The 20,043-nt window shown below is 36.6% G+C and overlaps 1 protein-coding gene across 1 annotated transcript in view; it reads right to left on the reverse strand.

Annotated features, from left to right (window-relative positions):
- Positions 1–20,043, reverse strand: part of LOC145998870 (uncharacterized) — a 140,901-nt gene that overhangs the window by 99,200 nt on the left and 21,658 nt on the right. Inside the window, exons 7-8 of the mRNA XM_083135564.1 lie at positions 17,252–17,839; positions 10,044–10,138 (exon numbers count right to left, since the gene is read on the reverse strand). Of these exons, the coding sequence (XP_082991690.1) occupies positions 10,044–10,138; positions 17,252–17,839 (683 nt within the window). The remainder of the gene's footprint in view (positions 1–10,043; positions 10,139–17,251; positions 17,840–20,043) is intronic.

Consider the following 20,043-nt stretch of genomic DNA (forward strand, 5'->3'; position numbering starts at 1 on the left):
ATATTCGTTTCAATGGCATTTACAAAATCACCTCTGACATTTTATGTTAAACAAGTAAGATTATTTTTGTGCACGAGTGTGTTAGCCGATGCGTAGCAAAGTATTTTAGGAACAACACTTGATAAAAATTATTGTAGGACTAACTAATGAAAAATTTCTTTGTAATCGAAGATCATAATACCTTTTAAGGTGTGGTAATTAGTGTTGCCCACGGGACGAGACGGGACAGGCTTTTAAAAATTCGAGACGAGACGAGATTGACCATGTGCCATAAGACAAACGAATATTTTCGAGACGAGACAGCATTTTCACGAGACTCCACGAGACGAGACAGGCCAAAGTCTCGTCTCGTGGGCAACACTAGTGGTAATATTATACGAAACTCTCGGATCCGGATCCAGATCCGTAACTTTTGGATCCGGATCCAGATCCGTAACTTTTGGATCCGGATCCGTTTGGCCATCCCTAGTTCATTATGACATGATGAAGTGGTATATAGCATATTTAAGGAAATTCAGCTTCTTCATCCGGAAATATCGAATATCTTTCTTGGCCTAGGAAAATTTCATCTGCAAGAAATAGTAATCTTGTATCGGACTATATCTAAAACACATTAAAATTATTGTAGAATAATGAGACTTGCATGTATACGGTATGCATAGAGGCACATATTTTTGGTAATTAAAAAAGCAAAATTTCGGTACAAAAACAGAGTCGATTTCGGGTTCTAAAGCGGTAAATAAAATGAAATTTCGGTGTTATAGCGGTGAATAATCACATGAAAAGTGCTATATAAAATGACATTTTGGTTTTAAAATTGTGAATATAATCCTAAGTTTGATTTAAAAATTGCACTTATTACACAAAATAAACGTATCCCTTCTAATAGCACATTTATGAAGTTACCAGAGTATTAAGTTTATTCCTGTGTAAAGGGGTTTATTTTTGATTCTCAAATATTTACAGAAGAATTAATCATTTTTCCGTGAATTGCATAACTCACAGGATACTTCAGACTTCAGAAAGTGTCGCGTCGGTATATAAACGGTAAATTTCGTGTTTGAGAGTTAATTTCGCTTTTTGCAGTTCATTTCGCATTATTTCGTGACAAAACATGGTCACAAAATGCATCTCACAACTTTCAAAACCATGAAAAATTAACACTACAATGTGTTATTTCACATTTCGTTTTTTCGTCAAAAACGAAATATGCATGCCCCTAGGTATGCAGTATAAGACAGTGCTTATCACTTTCTTTTTTACGTATCATAAAAATATGCAAGTTGTAAAGTGCTCCCATGTGCTTTGCGCCACGCCATGAAGGCACATGGGGGTGTGGAGTTATGGCCCTACACTTTCTTGATCATGGCCGAAGGTGGGCTTGATGTGATTATCACCACGCCCCTGGCTGCCTTTATCCCCCCCCCCCAGAGTTTCATCCAGATGCCCACTTTATACGATGCTGGGTGGGCACCGGAGCTGCTTGAAAAAAAAATTCTCGCCGGGATAGGACCCGGGTGTACCGCATGGTAGTCAGATGCCATAACGACTGAGCTACCGCGTACTTTATATCACAATGAATGTTTGAAACATACAGAGAAACTCTGCGATAACTACACCGTTCATTCCAACAAAAGATTCGGCAGTACTCCCTCAAGTCTAGAATTAGAGCAACTTGGCATTGGATTATCTATTATCTTTGTTGAAGTACGATTCGTACAATACCACCAAACAAAACATGTAATTAGAGCAACTTGGCATTGGATTATCTATTATCTTTGTTGAAGTACGATTCGTACAATACCACCAAACAAAACATGTTAAGGTTTCCAAATTTTGTCCTCCGTTTTCAAGTATACTCTTCTACATATAGCGTGCCTGCCTTCAGAGCAGATATGGATGAATGCGCTGGAAAACAGCTCAACACTGTTAAATTATGTTTACATAGAAAAAGATGGTACGTACAACCCTATCGTAACAACCAAACATAAGACCTCTTAACTTTCGGTACACCCTGTTTCTATCAGAAGTGCCTACGAGTAGCAGTGTGTCCTTGCAGAGTTGGAAACATCAGTTTCTACAAAATTTGTCAAGTACAAAAGAAACAATTTATGTTTAAATGTTTGATGGAATTGAAAAATAAAACATAATATGAAACATTGCAATATTTTCAGTTATAATGTCCCCCCATAACTACACATAGTAGAGTTCAAATATACAAACAAAATTTCTGGCTCTCAAAATTCCAACAGAACTTTCCTAGCACCTAGACTATAGCCCAGAGCCGCAGCTACAGATTTCAGTGCCCGGGGAGAGATATTTGGTGCCCCCTTCAACAAATTCTTTCATGCTTCACCCTATTTGGGGTTATGTCATTCTGGTTTACACTTGTTATTTTTAATAATCGCAAACAAATGGCAACTGTCCATATCACAAATGATAAGGACTTACTAATTTTGTCTCTAGGGGTGTGACGAGTGACCCTTTGTTGAGACACCCAAATGTCTACCTCACTTCCACATAGTAAACCCTGGACTGCATTCTGCAGACTAATGAGGCTCTGGTGTCTGGACTTGTGTTGTGTGTATTCCATATGTGTTTGTGATTGTCCCTTCATCTATTTCATCTTCAATTCATCCTCATCTTCACAATTAGCCAAAAGTGGAAGAAACGCGAAGTAAAATAAATTGATTCATTCATTCAAGTGTAACACTACACGATGTTGTATACATGCAGTGTTAGAATTGAAGAGGGGGAAGCCACGGAATTTCCCGCCTCTTACTTTTTTTTATCCCAGGCTCTACTTTTATATTTTTATTCCCAACCAGGGAAAGAAATTTCACCCCTCTGAATATGTGTTCTATTATTACTCGGGATGGCATAACATGCATTCACTGTTTGAGTCAGAAATTCGGGCTTGCTGTTCACGATATTGTGAACAAATATACTGTCATTGCACTTTAAATCTTTTATGGGTGCACTTTTTTGTATGTTCAGAAGCAGCAAATATGAAAAGGGATCTGTTAGAGAGAGTGTGCTCAAGCAGTGGCAACAACAATGAGGAAAATTAACAAAATGTTTGCCACTTGTTGGGTGGTTATCCTGTGAATCTTATTGTTTGGTGATAGGGTTAAAATAGAAGCAGATTGCATTCGCAAAATAGTGAAGGAACTCGAAGTGTACCAATAATGCAAAAACGTGAAGACGAGCTCAATAGGTGATTTGCTGAGTGAACTTTACGCAAAGCTACAGAGCATTCTAATCAACGACTGAGTGTGAAAGAGGTTTCAGTAAATGAACGTGCCACTTACTGAACAACAAAATCTAACGAAGGTTGAAACAATACAAGCCGCTTTTTTTGAATGGATGTTTTTCCCCAATAACGTAAAAAAAAAAAAAAAAGAATCCCCCCCTTTTTTCCAAATTTTTCAACTCTACATATACCTTGGACGATTTCCCTGTGACAAAGTTTTCTGAAATGTGGCTAAATGAAGGACGCCATACTGCAACACATCATTTATACATGTATTCAAGTGGTAACTCAATTGTACCGACTTCTGTCGCACTCATACGCCAAATCTGAAAATGCCCCCCCCCCCCCCAAAGTTCCGAAGTTCCGATGAACTGTCTTCAATTCGAACACTGTATACATGCCTTCCTCTCTGAAAGCCCCAAAACACAAAATCAAAGTAATTTCCATTAGAGATTTCAAACGTCTTGATTTCAAAGCCCCAAATATGCCATGACACTTTGTTCCCTCTTTCCCGGCTGTGGACGAGAAAGTGCCTAGCTAGCTTTGTCTTTCCTGCAAGGTACAGGAATGAGGTATTGGCTTTAATTTTAATTTTCACTCTGTAATAATATTATATTAATTGTAGTTTTAGATTTTACTCTGTGTAATCAGTACATTAACAATTTATATTTCTAATTCTATTATTTTTCTATATCTTAATTTTTCTAATGTGAAACTGATTTTCAGAAAGTATTGTGTAAAATATCAATTGCAATATGTATTTGACAAGGGTTTGTTGTAAGAGTGGCACGTGAGGCCGAAACACGCCCACTCAATAAAGGCGATTCAATTCCATTATTATAATTCAATCTACAAATTCTCTTATTGTCAGTCTTTATGACAGACATGCCTCTCTAAACAGGAGAGTACCTCTTATCCATTGGTTCACTCCAGAAACCTTACAGTTGGTGTCTCAGAGGGATGCAGCATGTAGGCAATACAATTCAACACTTAAAACCAATATATAATCTCCTCGAAACTTATGCGCCCAAGACATAAAAGATAAACCTCTTAGAATACAGATTACAGCCGAAATCATTAGGAAACAATCTCAAAATATTTTCTTTCGGGAGAAGCCCACCCTTTGATAAAAAAAAAAATTCTTGATGGAAAATTGCTACGGGAAAAGAGTACTTAAATACCAAGCATTTCATGCTTAATCCTTTTTCGCGATTATTCCTTCGTACATGTTTCCATACTCAATTTTGATTTCGCACTTAATCTCGTTGCGTTGTTCCTTTCGTGCTTATTCCTGAACTAGATTTTGCAGGCATGATCCTGTTCACAGTTTCTGATCTCGCGTTGATCCTGTTTGTGATTGTTCCTGCACAAGGTTGTTCTTTCCACGCTTAATACTCTTTGATCGTCCCTTTTGACTTAATCCTGTTCTCAGTTGCTAATATCGCACTGAGTTCTGCTTGTGATTGCCCTTTTAGGCCTAATCCTGTTCGCAGTTGTTTGTCTCACATTGAATCTTGTTTGTGATGGTCCCATTTAGTCTGAATCATTTTTGTGGTTCTTCCTATCATGCTCAATCCTGTATGCAGTTGTTTCATTCACGGTTAACCCTTTTGTGGTTGTCCCCTTAGGCTTCATAATGTTCACATAATACCTATCTCTCTTAATCCTGTTCGTGGTTGTTCCTATCGCACTTAATCCTGTTTGTGGCTGTTCCATTTACGCTTAATCCTGTTTGTGGTTGTTCCATTTACGCTTAATCCTATTTGCAGTTGTTCCTATCATGCTGAATCCTGTTCGTGGCTGTTCCTGTCACACTTAATTCTGTACACTGTTGTTCCTATTGTGCTCAATCCTGCTGGCAGTTGTTCTTATCATGCTTTATCCTGTATGCTGTTGTTCCTTTCACGCTCAATCTTCTTCGTTGTTGTTGTCCATTTTGACTTAATCCTGTTCGCAATTGATTCTTTGGCACTTAACCCGGTTTGCAGTTTTCCATTTGTGCTTTATCAATGTTACATTTCTGACTCCAGCAAAAAGGATTAACCATGAACAAGAAAACTGGTGAAGAGCAAGCATGAAAAGTTATCTTCCACTATTAAACACATTTGCAATATTAAGGCAACCCCATTGGCCAGTCATTTCATTGCGATTTTTTCCATTATCAGCTACTTCCAAACCAAAATTTCAGAGTAAATAATTAAAGCACAACTTTCCAGATAAGTTCATGAGATGTCACAGTCTCTTGCAAATGCTCTCAAATACATTGATTAATATTTCGAGAAAATTTGGAAAATTTCCTGGAGGGGCTTATCCACATGAGCCCATGCCTAGCTACACCAGTAGTAGGGGTTTGCCAAAGTCCTACCAAAGAAGAAAATATTACAAATATTCATAAAACTGATATATTGGGGTATAATATTCTGTTTTTCACACATGAACTGCTTAAATAAAAAAAAATAAAAAATAAAATAATAATAAAAAAAACACCTCAAAGTTACTCACGAATATTCAGAAATACGTACAATATTTTAGTTCCGAGTTACCAGTTGGTAGAAATACAGCAGTATTGGTAAAATATTTCGTCAATATTTTACAGAAAATCTAAACTTATTTTTAATTATTTGAAACCCGAGTGTGATTTATTGAGTAAAAGTGAGATTTAATCTGTAAGTGGATCTGGATGTTAAAGTGAGAATGAAGAGTGGTCTTCCTTCAGGAATAGCTGAGAGACACGAGTTATTTCGTGAACTCACATTATGCTATTAATATTATGAGTGTTGGATTGATTCATAATGGTTTTCCAAGAACATGATTCAGAATAAAGGAGGACACCTAAAGCTGTACAGATGATAAGTGTACAATAAACACTCAAAACATGTAACAACATAGGGGTTACAGCCAAAAACAAAAAAGTTCATCCATCTCTGTGAGAGAAGATCATTAACACATTCGGGTCTGGCCTCATAATACAACATTTTTACCTCTGGTCTGCGGTTTTTGGTTGTTTTTAAAAAAATCATAGAAAAAATATTTTTAATTTCTTTTTATTTACCACATATTTCTTAAATCTACAAAACTTCCTCTTTTCAATGAACAAAAATTTGTTAAATTTTCTTTTCATTTTCAGACATTTTTGAATATTTTTTTCAGCAACAAATGTTAATATAGAGATATTTTAAGTTCGTAATCTGGAAATTTCAATAATTAACTACATAAACTATCAATACATCTTTTGAATCTAGCATAAGAATACTTCTTATGTGCACATAATAAAAAATAATTACAAATTACAGGTAATTAGCTTTTGTATGAAAAAGTGGCTGCAGGACAGGACCAGACGATGTATCAGTTGGTTCTGCATCATATGTAAAAATTAAACAAATAAATAAATAACTAAATAAATAAAATAAATTTTCATTTGACATACACTATACAAAGTAATAAATGGAAAAACTAGAAATACATCAGTGCAGGTAGGAGAATCAAGCATGAGGCAAGATGAATATACCCAAAAAAATTACCTCTTCTCACTTCATTCATAAAATACTAGAGTTTGCAACGCTGTTTATATTGTCAACAATTAATTATTATGAATATAACTTACCTTCCAAATCTTCAAATTCATCTGCATCATCAAAATCGTCGCTAACTTCAAACTCTGAGGCGGAATCCTCATGCAGAATTTCCGCTATGCAGTCTGGATCTTATTATTTTACATTAGCATTTCAATACACTAGATGCTATTTATCCATGTTTTCAGGTAGCAGGCTTTTGCGATTATCAGAAAGTAAGTCCTTGTATTTTGAAAATGTTCTTTCCATTTCACAAGATGTCACTGGACAGTATTTGTTCTTTTCATTTCTTGTTTTCATATCCTGACGTAAAGTGGATTTTTCTGTATTCAGAATTTACAAATAAATAATAATAAAAAAAAAAAATCAATTGTGGAATATCCAGGCAAATCCCGGACAGGTTCCCACTGCAACACCAAAATCACCCGTCACAGGAACTGCAAACCTGGGTTTCTTGGATCAATTGCTAACTGCTTCTCCAATCCAGCTATCTGAACTTCTCCTGGTACTATTTTCCTCTGAACAATATCGAAAAGAGATTGGATGGACAAAGGAAGAAAAAAATCTAATCTTTGTCTATTCAAAACTATCAACGAAGTTTTACCACATTTGAAATACTTCATTTAAGATTCAGATTAACTGCATTTTCATTCCAATCAACAACACAATCATAAATTGCACATGGTACAACTACAGACATACCACAATGGCCTGGATGGCCTAGTCTGGCATCTGCAAACACTCCGAATGTGAATCCATCACCTTAACCGCCAATTCAAAGAAAGCTATGTCGGATTGCTACATTTAACATGTGGTTCTGGTGGCGAAAGAGTTCGCACAGAGATAAATGTATTATAGACAGATATTGAACTCTGGCAGCAAACCGTCTGCACTATGAATTTGTGGTTCGCACCTACCGTAACATGCGAGTGGAACAAACGCTAGTTGTCGTGTGAGATTTAATGGAAAATAATGCTCAACAATAGACCAAAGAATAAGAAAAGCATAATTTTTTTAACATAAATTGTGATGTAGGTTACATACGAGATATAATTGTGACAATTTCTCATATCAAAACCAGGTACTGTGTTTTACGCCCATAAAAACGGCATTAAATACATCAATAAGTACACAAATACCACGGATGCTAACTCAGTTTCTATAGGACTGCCATCTTTTTCCTTCCAATCACTTTAATAGTAAAATCAGCACCTCAAATAACTACTACTTTCGTGAAGAAAATCACTCAAAAATCATGTTTAATCCTCACCAGTATGTTGTTTGAATATTCAGCTGCAATCCATCAACAGACATAATCGCAAAAAAGTTATTGTATTTTTATTATGTCTAATTTAAGAATAAAATACGCTCATAGTGCATATCTTCATCATCTGACCATCATTCCCTTAGTTTCTACTGTCTTCTTATTTTGTACTCAAATAACAGAATTATCCTTCACTAGCAGCATTGTCCGCAAAAATTAACATAAGTTAATAAAAATCACAGTGTCCAGTCCTATGCAGGCAACAAATGTTTTGTTACCAAAAATGAAAGCTCTGTTTGAGCATGGTAAATTTGCATTTAACCTGCCATAAACTACTCTAAATACCTGAAATGTATTACATGTTTAGAGCATACTTGATGATAAATAATGCTACCTGCAGTGGTAAACACATAGTTACCTTCTACCCACTTTTGGAGCAGTATACTGTTACTTCTTCTCTCCTTCGGCATTTATTGATTTATTGTCACTTCTGCAACACACACACTCACAGATTTATCAAGATGTCACATTAACAGATAATCCTCAAATAATGCAACACCAGTATTGTCGTTGGAATTTGGAAATGTGACTCACATCTCTGAAAGGTCGTTGGTTGATGAAAGGGTGGGTTTTCTCTATCTTCGCAACCAGACCACCTGCAATGCTATGAGATGAGTTCTGGAATGTTCTTGACCTAATTACTGCCCATTACAAGACAGAAGTAGGCTATTTTTTAATGCTGACACAAAGACCGGGGAAAGTGAAGCAGACAAACTTGAAACGAACAACTACAGGAAAATTACTCCCAATATATGCAAATTATATGCATGTTAAGCTAAAATATGCACTATCGTCTCAAATATGCATTTATATGCACTATAAAACTTTACCATAGTAATTCACATCAAGTGAAATGGATAAATCCGCTCAGAGCATATGAATTTTCCTTAAGGAAAAAAAAACATGCAAATATGCAAAAATATGCCCCTAGTTATGGAAATAAGTGACTGTACAACAAATATTAAACATACACATTCCAAATTTACAAAATTAAACAGCAAACTTACTAGCTCAGTAGCTGAGAACGTTAAGTAGTCGACTCTTGATCTTACCATTGTAGTTCACAGATTTGAGTCCCAGTCTAGGCATGGGTGCTTTTCATAAGTGTCCTTTCATCTATTTCATCATTCATCCTCTTCATCGAGAGTAGCCAAACATGGTTGAAAAGCAACATAAAATAACAGAAATACAAATAAACAGCAAACTTACAATTAATATTGAAAAATTTTTGGTAACATGATAAATTTCAAAATACAACAGTAGCATACATTTGTTGATGCATCAATTATATTCTAGTTTCAATATATATTGAATAATATATGCAATTACATATTTCCTTTGTACTAGTGTTCAGCTGCAAACATCAATTGTTTTTACTTTTTTAAGGTGGCAGGGAAAAACATTCATCATCTACACAGACCACTCACAGTGCTGTGTTGACATGATTACGGAATTTTGAACCTGGTTCAAATCGCATAAGAGTTCAAGTTATGTTTAAATTATGTAGGCCATCACATATCTTGTGAAATTCTAGTCTACTAGCTACGTCATATGGCCACCTGATCTGTTTAAAAAAAAAAGGGAATTTGAATCCAAGATGGCCACCATGTTGGTAACATATCTGAAGAGCTTTTCCCCTTTTCCTATATTACATATTGGTAGATCTGATAAATGTTTCCCTATCTGTATTTGTATCAAACAGGTTCTTCCATACCTCTGAATCAACATGTACAAGGTTCCTGAAATAAGTTTCTACACATGTTTGAACAAGAGGTGGTGTATATGCTGTTTCTTACCTCTCACAGAAATTATTTTAATGTCCTGCAACATGAACACAACAGGGAAAACAATGCAGACAAATTTGTAAACAGAAAAAAATAACATTTACACTTACCTTGCCTTCTCCAACTCTGCACTCTCTGCTGCAAGCTTGTCCTGTATTTGATAACTTTCTTCCAGTCGTTTCTTCAAGGACTGAACGACGTGGCACTGAAAAATTAAAACCAAATAAATATCTTGCAAAAGAGATGACCTATAAATTAGTCTTTCAAGACTGTTTAATATATGAGTAAAACTACTATCAGTGGCATCTGGGGCTTAGCCCCTAAAGAAAAAACGGACGTATTGACGTAATTATCAATCACCATAATTCATCGTCTGCTGCAATGGAAATGACAGTGCTCCTAGCGGCATTGATGTTAATTATCAGTCTCTGGGGCTCGTCGCAAAGGAAGGTGTGGCCTACGCTACAGTGAAGGTCACGTGCTAGCAGAGAGAGAGGGGAGAGTGCTGATTTAGGGCTAGTTCCGTCATGTCACATTTGATCTCGCATGTTGTACTGTAGTGTTGTGGTGGCTTTCATTCACTATGAACAAAGTGGATTTCTTGTTGGTAACGCCATTTCAGACATTGAGTGACCAAGAAAAACTTGTTGTTAAACAATTAGGTCCTGACCATCCGAGTGTTACAATAATGCAAAGACACAAATCACAATCACGCTCTTTCAATCCAGACTGGTACAACAGGAACCTTGGTTGACAGCTAACGAGATCTAGAAAACTCTCTTTTGTTTTAATTGCCTTGGTGGTGATGCTTCATGTACAGTTCATGCTATAAGCGATCTCAATCATCTTTCTGAAAGAATTAAGTCTCATGAAACTAGTTCTTCGCACATTGGAAACTCGTCAAAATTGAGTTTGTTTGAAAGGTTGATGTTCGAACACAAATTGATGAAGGATATATAGGCTGTCAATTACAAGACACAATGAATTAGTCCGGAAAAATAGGAATATATTAAATAGAATTATCGATTGCTTAAAATTCTGTGGTCGACATGAGCTTGCTCTACGAGGACATAATGAAAGAGAAGAATCTATAAACAGAAGCATCTTCCTAGATTTAGTAAATGAAATTGCTAAGCTAGATAACAGTTTGCATGAACATTTAGAGGAATCCAAAGTAAATAAATACACACCAGCCATGATACAAAATGAATTGTTAGACTGTATGTACCAGGTTTACAGTGAGGCCCTCCAGGAGGATGTAAACAAAGCGATGTTTGTTTCTGTACAAGTGGATGAAACCAGCAACATTTCCAATAAGACACAATTGGTTCGTGTGATTCGTTTTGTTCAGTGTTCACAAGTAGTAGAGCATTTTCATGGTTTCGTGCAACTAACTGACAGATCTGCATCAGAGATATCCCAATGTATATTAGACGCATTAGAGCAGTACAAACTAAAAGATAAATTAGTTTCTCAAACGTATCATGGTGGATCTGCCTTCCGAGGGGTATGGCTTGGAGTCCAGAAACTTGTAAGAGATGTTTATTCGTGTGCTTATATTGTGCATTGTTATGCACACCAACTCAATCTCATAATGCAACAAGTATGCTCTACCATCACAGCTATCAGAATTTTTTCTTTGCCAATTTATCTGCATTTTCTTCATTCTTCTCTTCATCTAGTAAGAGAACAGATTTACTGCAGGAGGTATGTCATCGACGCTTACCGCAAACATGCCAAACAAGATGGAATTTCCAGAGTAGGGTAGTGTCATCTGTTTTCCAGTGCAAGGAAGCCCTGATAGTGTGTTTGGAAATTATTCAGCAGGATGGCTCGTGGGATTCTGTGTCAATTATCGAAGCAACTGGACTAATACATTTCCTTGAAGATGAGGAATTCAATTTTTTCTTGGAAAATGCCCTTCGTCAAAATATTTTACAATATTTTGCAGAAGAAAATTACAACAATGGTACACGTAAAGGAACATCTTCGTAAATTTGTTGCTGACATCAGTGATATTAAGACTGAACTGGCCAACTCTTCAGATGATAGTTCTGTTCTGTGTAACATCTCGAAGAAAAGGAAAAAAAAAGTGTTAACAAAATAGCATGCACTATTGAGTGCTGCGATATAATTATCCATCAAGCCGAAGAGAGATTTGATGCAACTGAACATTTGGAGTGTTCCAATTTAGTTGACCCTGCAAAATTCAATGACTGGAGGAAGTCTGATTTTCTCGATGAGTCGTGTAAGAATTGTGCCAAATATTATCCCTTCATAGAAGAGGGAAAACTAAAGAGTGAACTTTGTGTTCTTTATTGTAGTGAAGAGTTTAAAAACGTAAACTCTATCATTCTCATAGTTTTAAGAACTCCAGTGGAAATAGCTGAATCTGAACAATGTTTCAGCACATTGAAGAGTACTAAAACCTGCTTAAGAAATGCAATGGAACAAGCCAGGCTTTGGCAGTGTTTACAATAGAGAAAATACATTGCAAACATAGAGGGCTTGAACGAAAAGTAATAACAAAATTTGCTGAGCAGAAGAACAGGAGAGCAGTTCTTGTTTAAATGAGCATCAATGTTCGTACAAAGGTATGCTTCACAGCAATACCTGTTTCTATTGTCATTATATTTTAAATTCTTTAAAAAATAAGCCCCGGCCAAATTTGAGGCCACGAGACGCCACTGACTAGTATGTAGCAAAAAAATATTTAATTAGGGCTGAGTTGATACCACATTGAACCAATACCGATACTCTCACCGATTCCCATCAATACCAATGATTGAAAATCGTAATAATTAAAAGTTGTTAAAAATACTAATTAATATTTATGCTTAAGTATTCCACTTCAATTATATCAAGATTTTTGCCGTAAAATATTCAGGAACTACATCAGAATATTGGATTACACGTAATATTAACACAATTTTCTTTTCCACATAAAACTTAGGCAAGATTAGCAGAAATTTGAAATTGTGAATAATTTCAAAGATAATTAGATTCCGCGAAAGTATTGTGTGGCATTTTTGGGGATGCCGTGAATAACCAAAATGCCCGAAAACTATCGGCAAGTATTGCTAAAAAAATTTCCAACTGATACTTTCTGATAATGACACATTGGCATCGGTATCGGCTCAGCCCTAATTTATATTATATAATTTCAGACTTCAGGATGTAATACTAATGGTAAGATCTGAATGCTAATAACCATAAAATATACTGGCTAGAACTAGAAATGCATCCCAACTGTCATAGCATTGCCAAATGATCAGTGCTCTTACTGTGGGTGCAAGTGGTCCCACATTCAATCCTAAGTGGAAGATTCAAAATTTTGGTGTTTACCCAACATTGTAAGGGCCTGGTGAAACAAAATACTGTATAGGAAACTCCAACCTAGAAAGCTAGATGAGGATGGGGCTCGATGTGCTCACTACTTGAGTTTGAGTTTTAAGTTTTCTTTAAGAAGAAATTAAATAATGAGAATGGCAATATAGACTCACTATGGAGTTCCCGTTTTCACAAGTAGGGTAAGCCACCACCTTTGAAATTTAATCCTACACAAGAGATCAAAGAATCTTTGTAGAAAGGAGGATGATTTTGAATTATCTGATGATATTTAGGATCCGTAATTAAAATTTGACAACTTCCTTAAATGAAGGGCTCAGTTGTGAAACATGGTAAGTGATATTTTGGTTATTTTAGAGTTACAAAGTAAAATGGGCCATCCTTCAATTTTCGAGTGAAATTGCCATATCATACAATTTGCATTTGACTCAGTGAAACCTTCTGAAATTGATAAACAGTAAACACAACACGAAAACAATTTATCTATAGTATAGCTTCTAGAGTGCGCGTCAAATCTCCTGATTTTGGTGATAGCCAATAGCAGCGCACTGCAGCGGTGCCATGTCGAAATCTCACACAGAAAAAACAGTGTGGTTCAGCGAAACACCTTGTCACAGAGAGCACGGAACATTAGATAATATAACATATATTAAACTTAATGGGAGAAAAGATCATACTTGATAATGCCAGAGGGACTGCCAGGGGCTTCTCGTCACTCCAACAACTGCTGTCTTTGTCCTCATTGTCACTGACCGCACTAGTTTCGCCCTCTGTGTCGTCCTTCAAATTTATTATAATTGGGTCCTAAATTTCGTCCTGATCTATCTCCCTTACAAGATCGTTTTCCTGTAATTGTTGTGCATGTTTAACACAAGCGGCCCATTGTTCTTGTGTTACATTGTCAAGTTCTTCGTTAACAAGTTAACAACACATTTTAATGTGTGGTTCTGTTTTACCTATGTCTCGTCAAGGTAACAGATTGGTCTCGAATCACCAGACACTTGAATTTCGTGCATTGTACAAAGGAATTTTACCCTTGACTACAGCGCCTAGAATAACGTAGTGTGGAAAACGGCATGCTTCTGCGCTCTTTGGATGGTTCCACTCGAAAATGATCCTCTAGAGGTGCTGGTGTTGACCCCGGTGCTTGGTGTTCGACTGCTTATAATGGAAGTAAATGGAGTTTTCGCTGCAACGTTTGATTCTTTTACATGAAGCATTTCTATGAATGTGAAAATTGCTATGATATTTGGTACAGTGGTCGCGAAGATATTAACGAACATTCTAGACAGTCGACCACGTCCTGTTATCGTCATACTTTCGTTAATAATACGGGAGAAAAAATACGCGTGGAATGCTCTTGGCAACTAAATTTTTGTGTATGAATTAGGTTCGTTATTATTATCATCATCATTTCTTTTAAAGATATACACACTGAAGCATTTGTATATTTGATATTTACTGTCTCTTTTCTTCCACTTTAAACTAATCGCGGCGATGATGATAATGATGATTGCATGAAACGACAAGGGGAACCCCACAAAACTTTCTTAGTGACATCGACATGATTGTAAGGCAACTTTCAAACCAATGGGACAAGCGACACGGGATGTTCACACTGTTACACTAGTGACACACACTTCCAGACTGTAAAATAGCATTCATTGCACATGAGGGTCCAAACAGCAAATGACACGTTCATATGGCGTATTCGCGTGCTACTTGTTACTTCGGTCGGAAAGCTCCTTAAAGGAAGGGTGCTCAGACCGAAGCGACGCGCTACAGGGGGAGTTCCCAACTAAGTGACAAGCGACATGGTGCCTTCAGTCTATTAGCAAGCGTTGCTTGCGAACAACAGATAGGCGACACGATAAACCGCACAGTACAACTACAGATCTAGGCGACACGATAAACAACACGTGTCGCTTTGTCGCTTCTGCGTCGCTCAAACTGGGCCATTTCCTCAATAGCTTGCAACATGTTGCCGTGGTTTGTTGTTCGCGCATACGCGATGCAATGAGTGTTTTGCTTTAGTGAGATTGCACACCAAAGCGACAAGCGGCACGCGACACTTATCGCTTGAGGATTTCACCAACCGAACGCTGGCCTGTGCTTCCCGTCATGCCGCTACGATGTGAAATGTTACTCTTGATTGGCTCGTTTCCAAGCAACATGTGTCGTTTCGGTGTGAAAGTTGCCTTGGATCGAAGGACCCGTGTCGCTTTGGTGTGAAATCCTCGTATCGTTTGTCGCGTGTCGCTTTGGTGTAAAATCTCCTTGAGGAAACGGTGCAGTCAGAGCTTGTGTCCCTACGGTTCGAAAGGCTGCATTGATTTCCGACTGCTCGCTTTCAAGCGACATTTGTGGTTTGTCGCCTCGGTATGAAATATCTCTCAGGATACTATTTATATTCTAATAACATAGAAAAATAAATTCTAATACACAGTCCAAGACCTAACGTCCGGAACCACATTGCGATGATTCTTCTTGTGTTACGCATGCTATTTATTTATTAATTTTATTTTACTTTTCTTTCCAAATTAATGCCATTTCGTGACTGCAAATCACTCCACAAATATAACTGTTTCCATCAATTCACTTACCGCCTTTCTAGAGAAACAAATCTACACAATATATTCCAAAAACTAACTAAGCCGCATTACTTTCATAACAAAATTAGCACCTGGGTCGATCGCACTGCCATCTACTTGTCATCGTCTCGGGGAACCAGTTTCTTGGGTCGTTTTCCACACTACGTTATTCAAGGCGCTGTACCCTTGACTTAACAATGTCACTACTCTCCATCAGAAATTTACGACCGTTTTCCTGTACTTGAAGCCTAATTGTTTCAATATTCTCAAAGTGGAAGTTGTAGAGCCTTTGTAAAATATTTTATCCCATAAAGAGTACGTTATCTTTTTGGCAGTAGGAAATTCGCCACGATCGTAAAATTCAAAGATGTTTTTTTTTTTTTCAAATTCATCTAAGTTTGTCGTTCTTTTCGGTACGTTATGTGCTTTCTAGGTGATTGAAACATTGGAGCTGGCCCTGATCCACATTGTTTTGCCCCCGAACATATCCAAGAAAAGGTAGCTTGATTCACACCACACGCTTGAGCTGTTAGAGCCTGGCACTTCCTACGTTATACAAATACGTTTATAACAACATTGCTTCTACAGAGGGAACGGTATAAGCTACAATCACGCTTGTTTTTCGTACATACTCTCAAATTCATTATATTTCCATCTGTTGAACTACTGACACTTGAAATAATCTATTTATATCAGAGCGCCAGGTACACGATTTAGCAGTGAGGTGAAACAGGTTCTGAACTAGGCAATGCCGCACGTCTGTAATTCGCTGGTGCTGTTCAACCGTTCAAGGCCATATGCAGGAGATTTGACGTTCACTCTAATAACCTTTTTCCTTAATGAATTCAGAGATGACCAAAATGTCACTTACCATGTTTTACACCCGAGCCCTTCAAATAATAATTATAATAAATTGTGTTTCACAGTTGAATTGTTATGTTCAAACAATGTATTATTATTCACAAGATTCATTGTATAACTACTTCTTTATGCTTTTGTTAAATTCATTCCATTGTTTTTAACTGTAACATCATTCAAATTAAAAATAAATATCTGATGAAGGGAGCGTGTGTTCTTCTGAAATGCAACAACGAAACTTGTGTCCATGTGCTTGTAAGAACCGTAAACTGAGAGAGAAATAAAGGATCTTAATCTGTTCTGCAGGATTAAATTTCAAAGGTGGTGAATTTGTGAAAAAGAGAACTCCATAGTGAGTCTATATTGTCATTCTCATTATGTCTGATGAAGGATGAGGGAGCGTGAGTTCTCACGAAACGATACATCGAAAATTGTGTTTATGTGCTTGTAAGAACTATAAACTACAAGAAATATAATTCTGCAAATTCAAAGAGAAATAAAACAAAAAGACAAAGACATGCCTGATCTTTCTTCTTGTCCTTCTTCTTAGAGCAGGTACAGACTGCCTTATGAGGAAAAGAATCTGCTTTAGCTCCTTCATCTCTTTCTCTTCTTACAGGCTTTGGCCTTTGTTTCGGTAGAAGTTGAAGATCGGGTTTGTCATCCCCTGATGGTTTCTTAATGGAATCACACACGACGATTCGAGGCACGGGGCCTTCATTTCCACAGATCACAACTTTTGGCAAACGGTCCTCATCTGATACAAATTTCGAAATGTTCTCCTTCATGAAACCACCGAAAGGAACTGAATCATCACCCTCCTCTTGGAGGGTTTTTTGCTGGCCCATTTTTTCAACAATTTCCCGCATCAGATGTAAAGAAGTCGACACTCCTTTCTCCTCGACATCTCTATCTTTCTTCATGTCAGGAAAAAGCTCCTCAAATTTTGCCTTCAATTCTGGGCTGGTAATTAATTTTCTGATGTTTGTAATCTCAATTAATTTGTGGATATCAACAGAGATTTCCCCCAAATCTTTCACTCTCTTTTGGAGCTCAGATCTTTTAGCTTCAATTTCTGCAGCATCTTCAGCGGTAAGAGGTTGCTCTTTCTGAAAGCAAATTACCCAATTATTAGTAAACAGTAAGGATGGACCAATATAGCTGATGCTGACAATGTACCAATATAGAATTTAAAAATAAACATATTTCAAATTCAGAAACATTTTGTGTGTTAGTAGGCCAGGGTCCTACTAGGTCTGTGGTAAGGTAAGGTAACATAAGGTTAACAGTGACTGAAAGAAAAGCAAGATGCAAAATTACTTGAGTCACTTATTTATGGCGAATAAAAGATCAAGATTTCAGTACCAAAACTAGACATATTTCAGGATCAAAAACAGTATATAAAGTGGCAGTTCAGTGTAAAAATAGTGAAGATAACCCTAAGTTGTATTTTTAATAGATATTTATTACACAAAATAAACTTTCTCCTTCTAATAACACATTTATGTAGTTGTCAGAGTATTAAGTTTATTCCTGTGTAAAGAAATACATTTTTGCTTCTCAAATATTAACAGCAGAACAAATCAATCTTCCATGATTTGTATAACTTGCAGGATAATTCAGACTTCAGAAAGTGTTACACCAGTAAATAAACTCTAAATTTCATGTTTAAGAATTTATTTCGCATTTTGCAGTTCATTTCGCACTATTTCATGACAAAACTTGACAGGAAAATGCCCTCACACGTTTCAAAAGCATGAAAAAGAACATTGCAGTGTGTTATTTCACATATGTGTTTCCATCAAAAATGAAATATGCATGCCTCTTAACAATTACTATAAACAAGGACAGAGCTGATACCACTGTAACCCGATCCCCTTACTTATACTCTTACAGATTCCAACCCATACCAATGCTTGAAATTTGTAACAACTATTTTTTTTCAATTAATACGACAAGGTTCAAACCTAGGCCCCCTGCTGTACTAGATTTTCATTAATTATTTACCAAACGCACTAAAAAACTCCGGAAAGTTAATCCTTGCTGACGATGTCAAAATTTTCAAATACATTAAAAGTGATCACGACTGTATGAAATTACAAGATGAACTTAACGAAGTACTTGATTGGTGCAAGAACAACAAGGTCAATCTCAATCTCAAGAAATGCAAAGTAGTATCATTCACACGAAACAAACATCCCCTCTAATACTCATATAACGTTTCCGATGTAGAAATCTTGGAGTCACATTTGACAAAACTTTAAATTTCCAGACACACACTGAGCGCATCCTCAGTGAAGCACACAGGAACCTAGAATTTGTTATGAGAATGGGTAGCCAGTTTAAGAAAAAAGAAACCTTCTTGCTACTTGACTATACGTTTGTCAGATCAAAACTTGAATATGCCTAAGTCGTTTGTGACCCGTTATTTGAAAAGGAAATTGAAAAAATAGAGAAACTCCAAAATAAATTCTTAAGGTATTTAGTATATAAATTAGATGGCATTTATCCAACATTCACTTTGGGTGACATCTTACGCAACATGCTGAGTGTCCCGTAGCTTGAAAAAGGAAGACAGATGCACCAGTTAACCTTCCTTTCCAAACTTGTCAATGAAAAAACAGACTCCTCCACACTAACTAACTAACAAACTCTCTAGCCTTCTTAAACCCAAAGGTTCATGGCTGCAGCAACACAGGCCTTCCATCTTTCCCTATCTTGAGCAAGTTCTATATACTGTTTTCCATCCCTACCGATTTCCCTTACGTCCATCTCAACGTTGTCCCTCCATCTTCGTCTTGGCCTTCCTACAGGTCTCTTACCATCAGGTTTCCCAACAAGAATCCTGTAAACTCCTCTTTCCTCTCCCATTCGTGCCACATGGCCTGCACACCTAAGTCTTCTTGATTTAATTATTCTAATAATATCTGGACATGAATACAAATTATGTAGTTCTAAATTATGTAACCTTCCCCACTCACCTGTCTCCTCATCCCTTTTAGGTCCAAAGATTTTCCTAAGGATCTTATTTTCAAATACTCTCAATTTATGTTCCTCTTTCAATGTAAGGGACCAAGTTTCACATCCATATAATACTACAGGCAAAATTACGGTTTTGTATATTTTAACTTTTAGTTTCTTAGATATTAAACGAGAAGACAAAAGTTTATGAAGAGAGAAGTAACATGCATTTCCTGAATTAAGCCTACTTTTTATTTCCTCTTTAATATAATTTTCATTTGTTAATATTACTCCTAAGTATTTGAATTTGGAAACTGGTTCAAACGAGTTGTTATCAATAATTAGATTTTGA

The sequence above is a fragment of the Lepisma saccharinum genome, chromosome 14 (assembly GCF_977018435.1).
Source record: "Lepisma saccharinum chromosome 14, izLepSacc3.1, whole genome shotgun sequence".
Lineage (NCBI taxonomy): Eukaryota > Metazoa > Arthropoda > Insecta > Zygentoma > Lepismatidae > Lepisma > Lepisma saccharinum.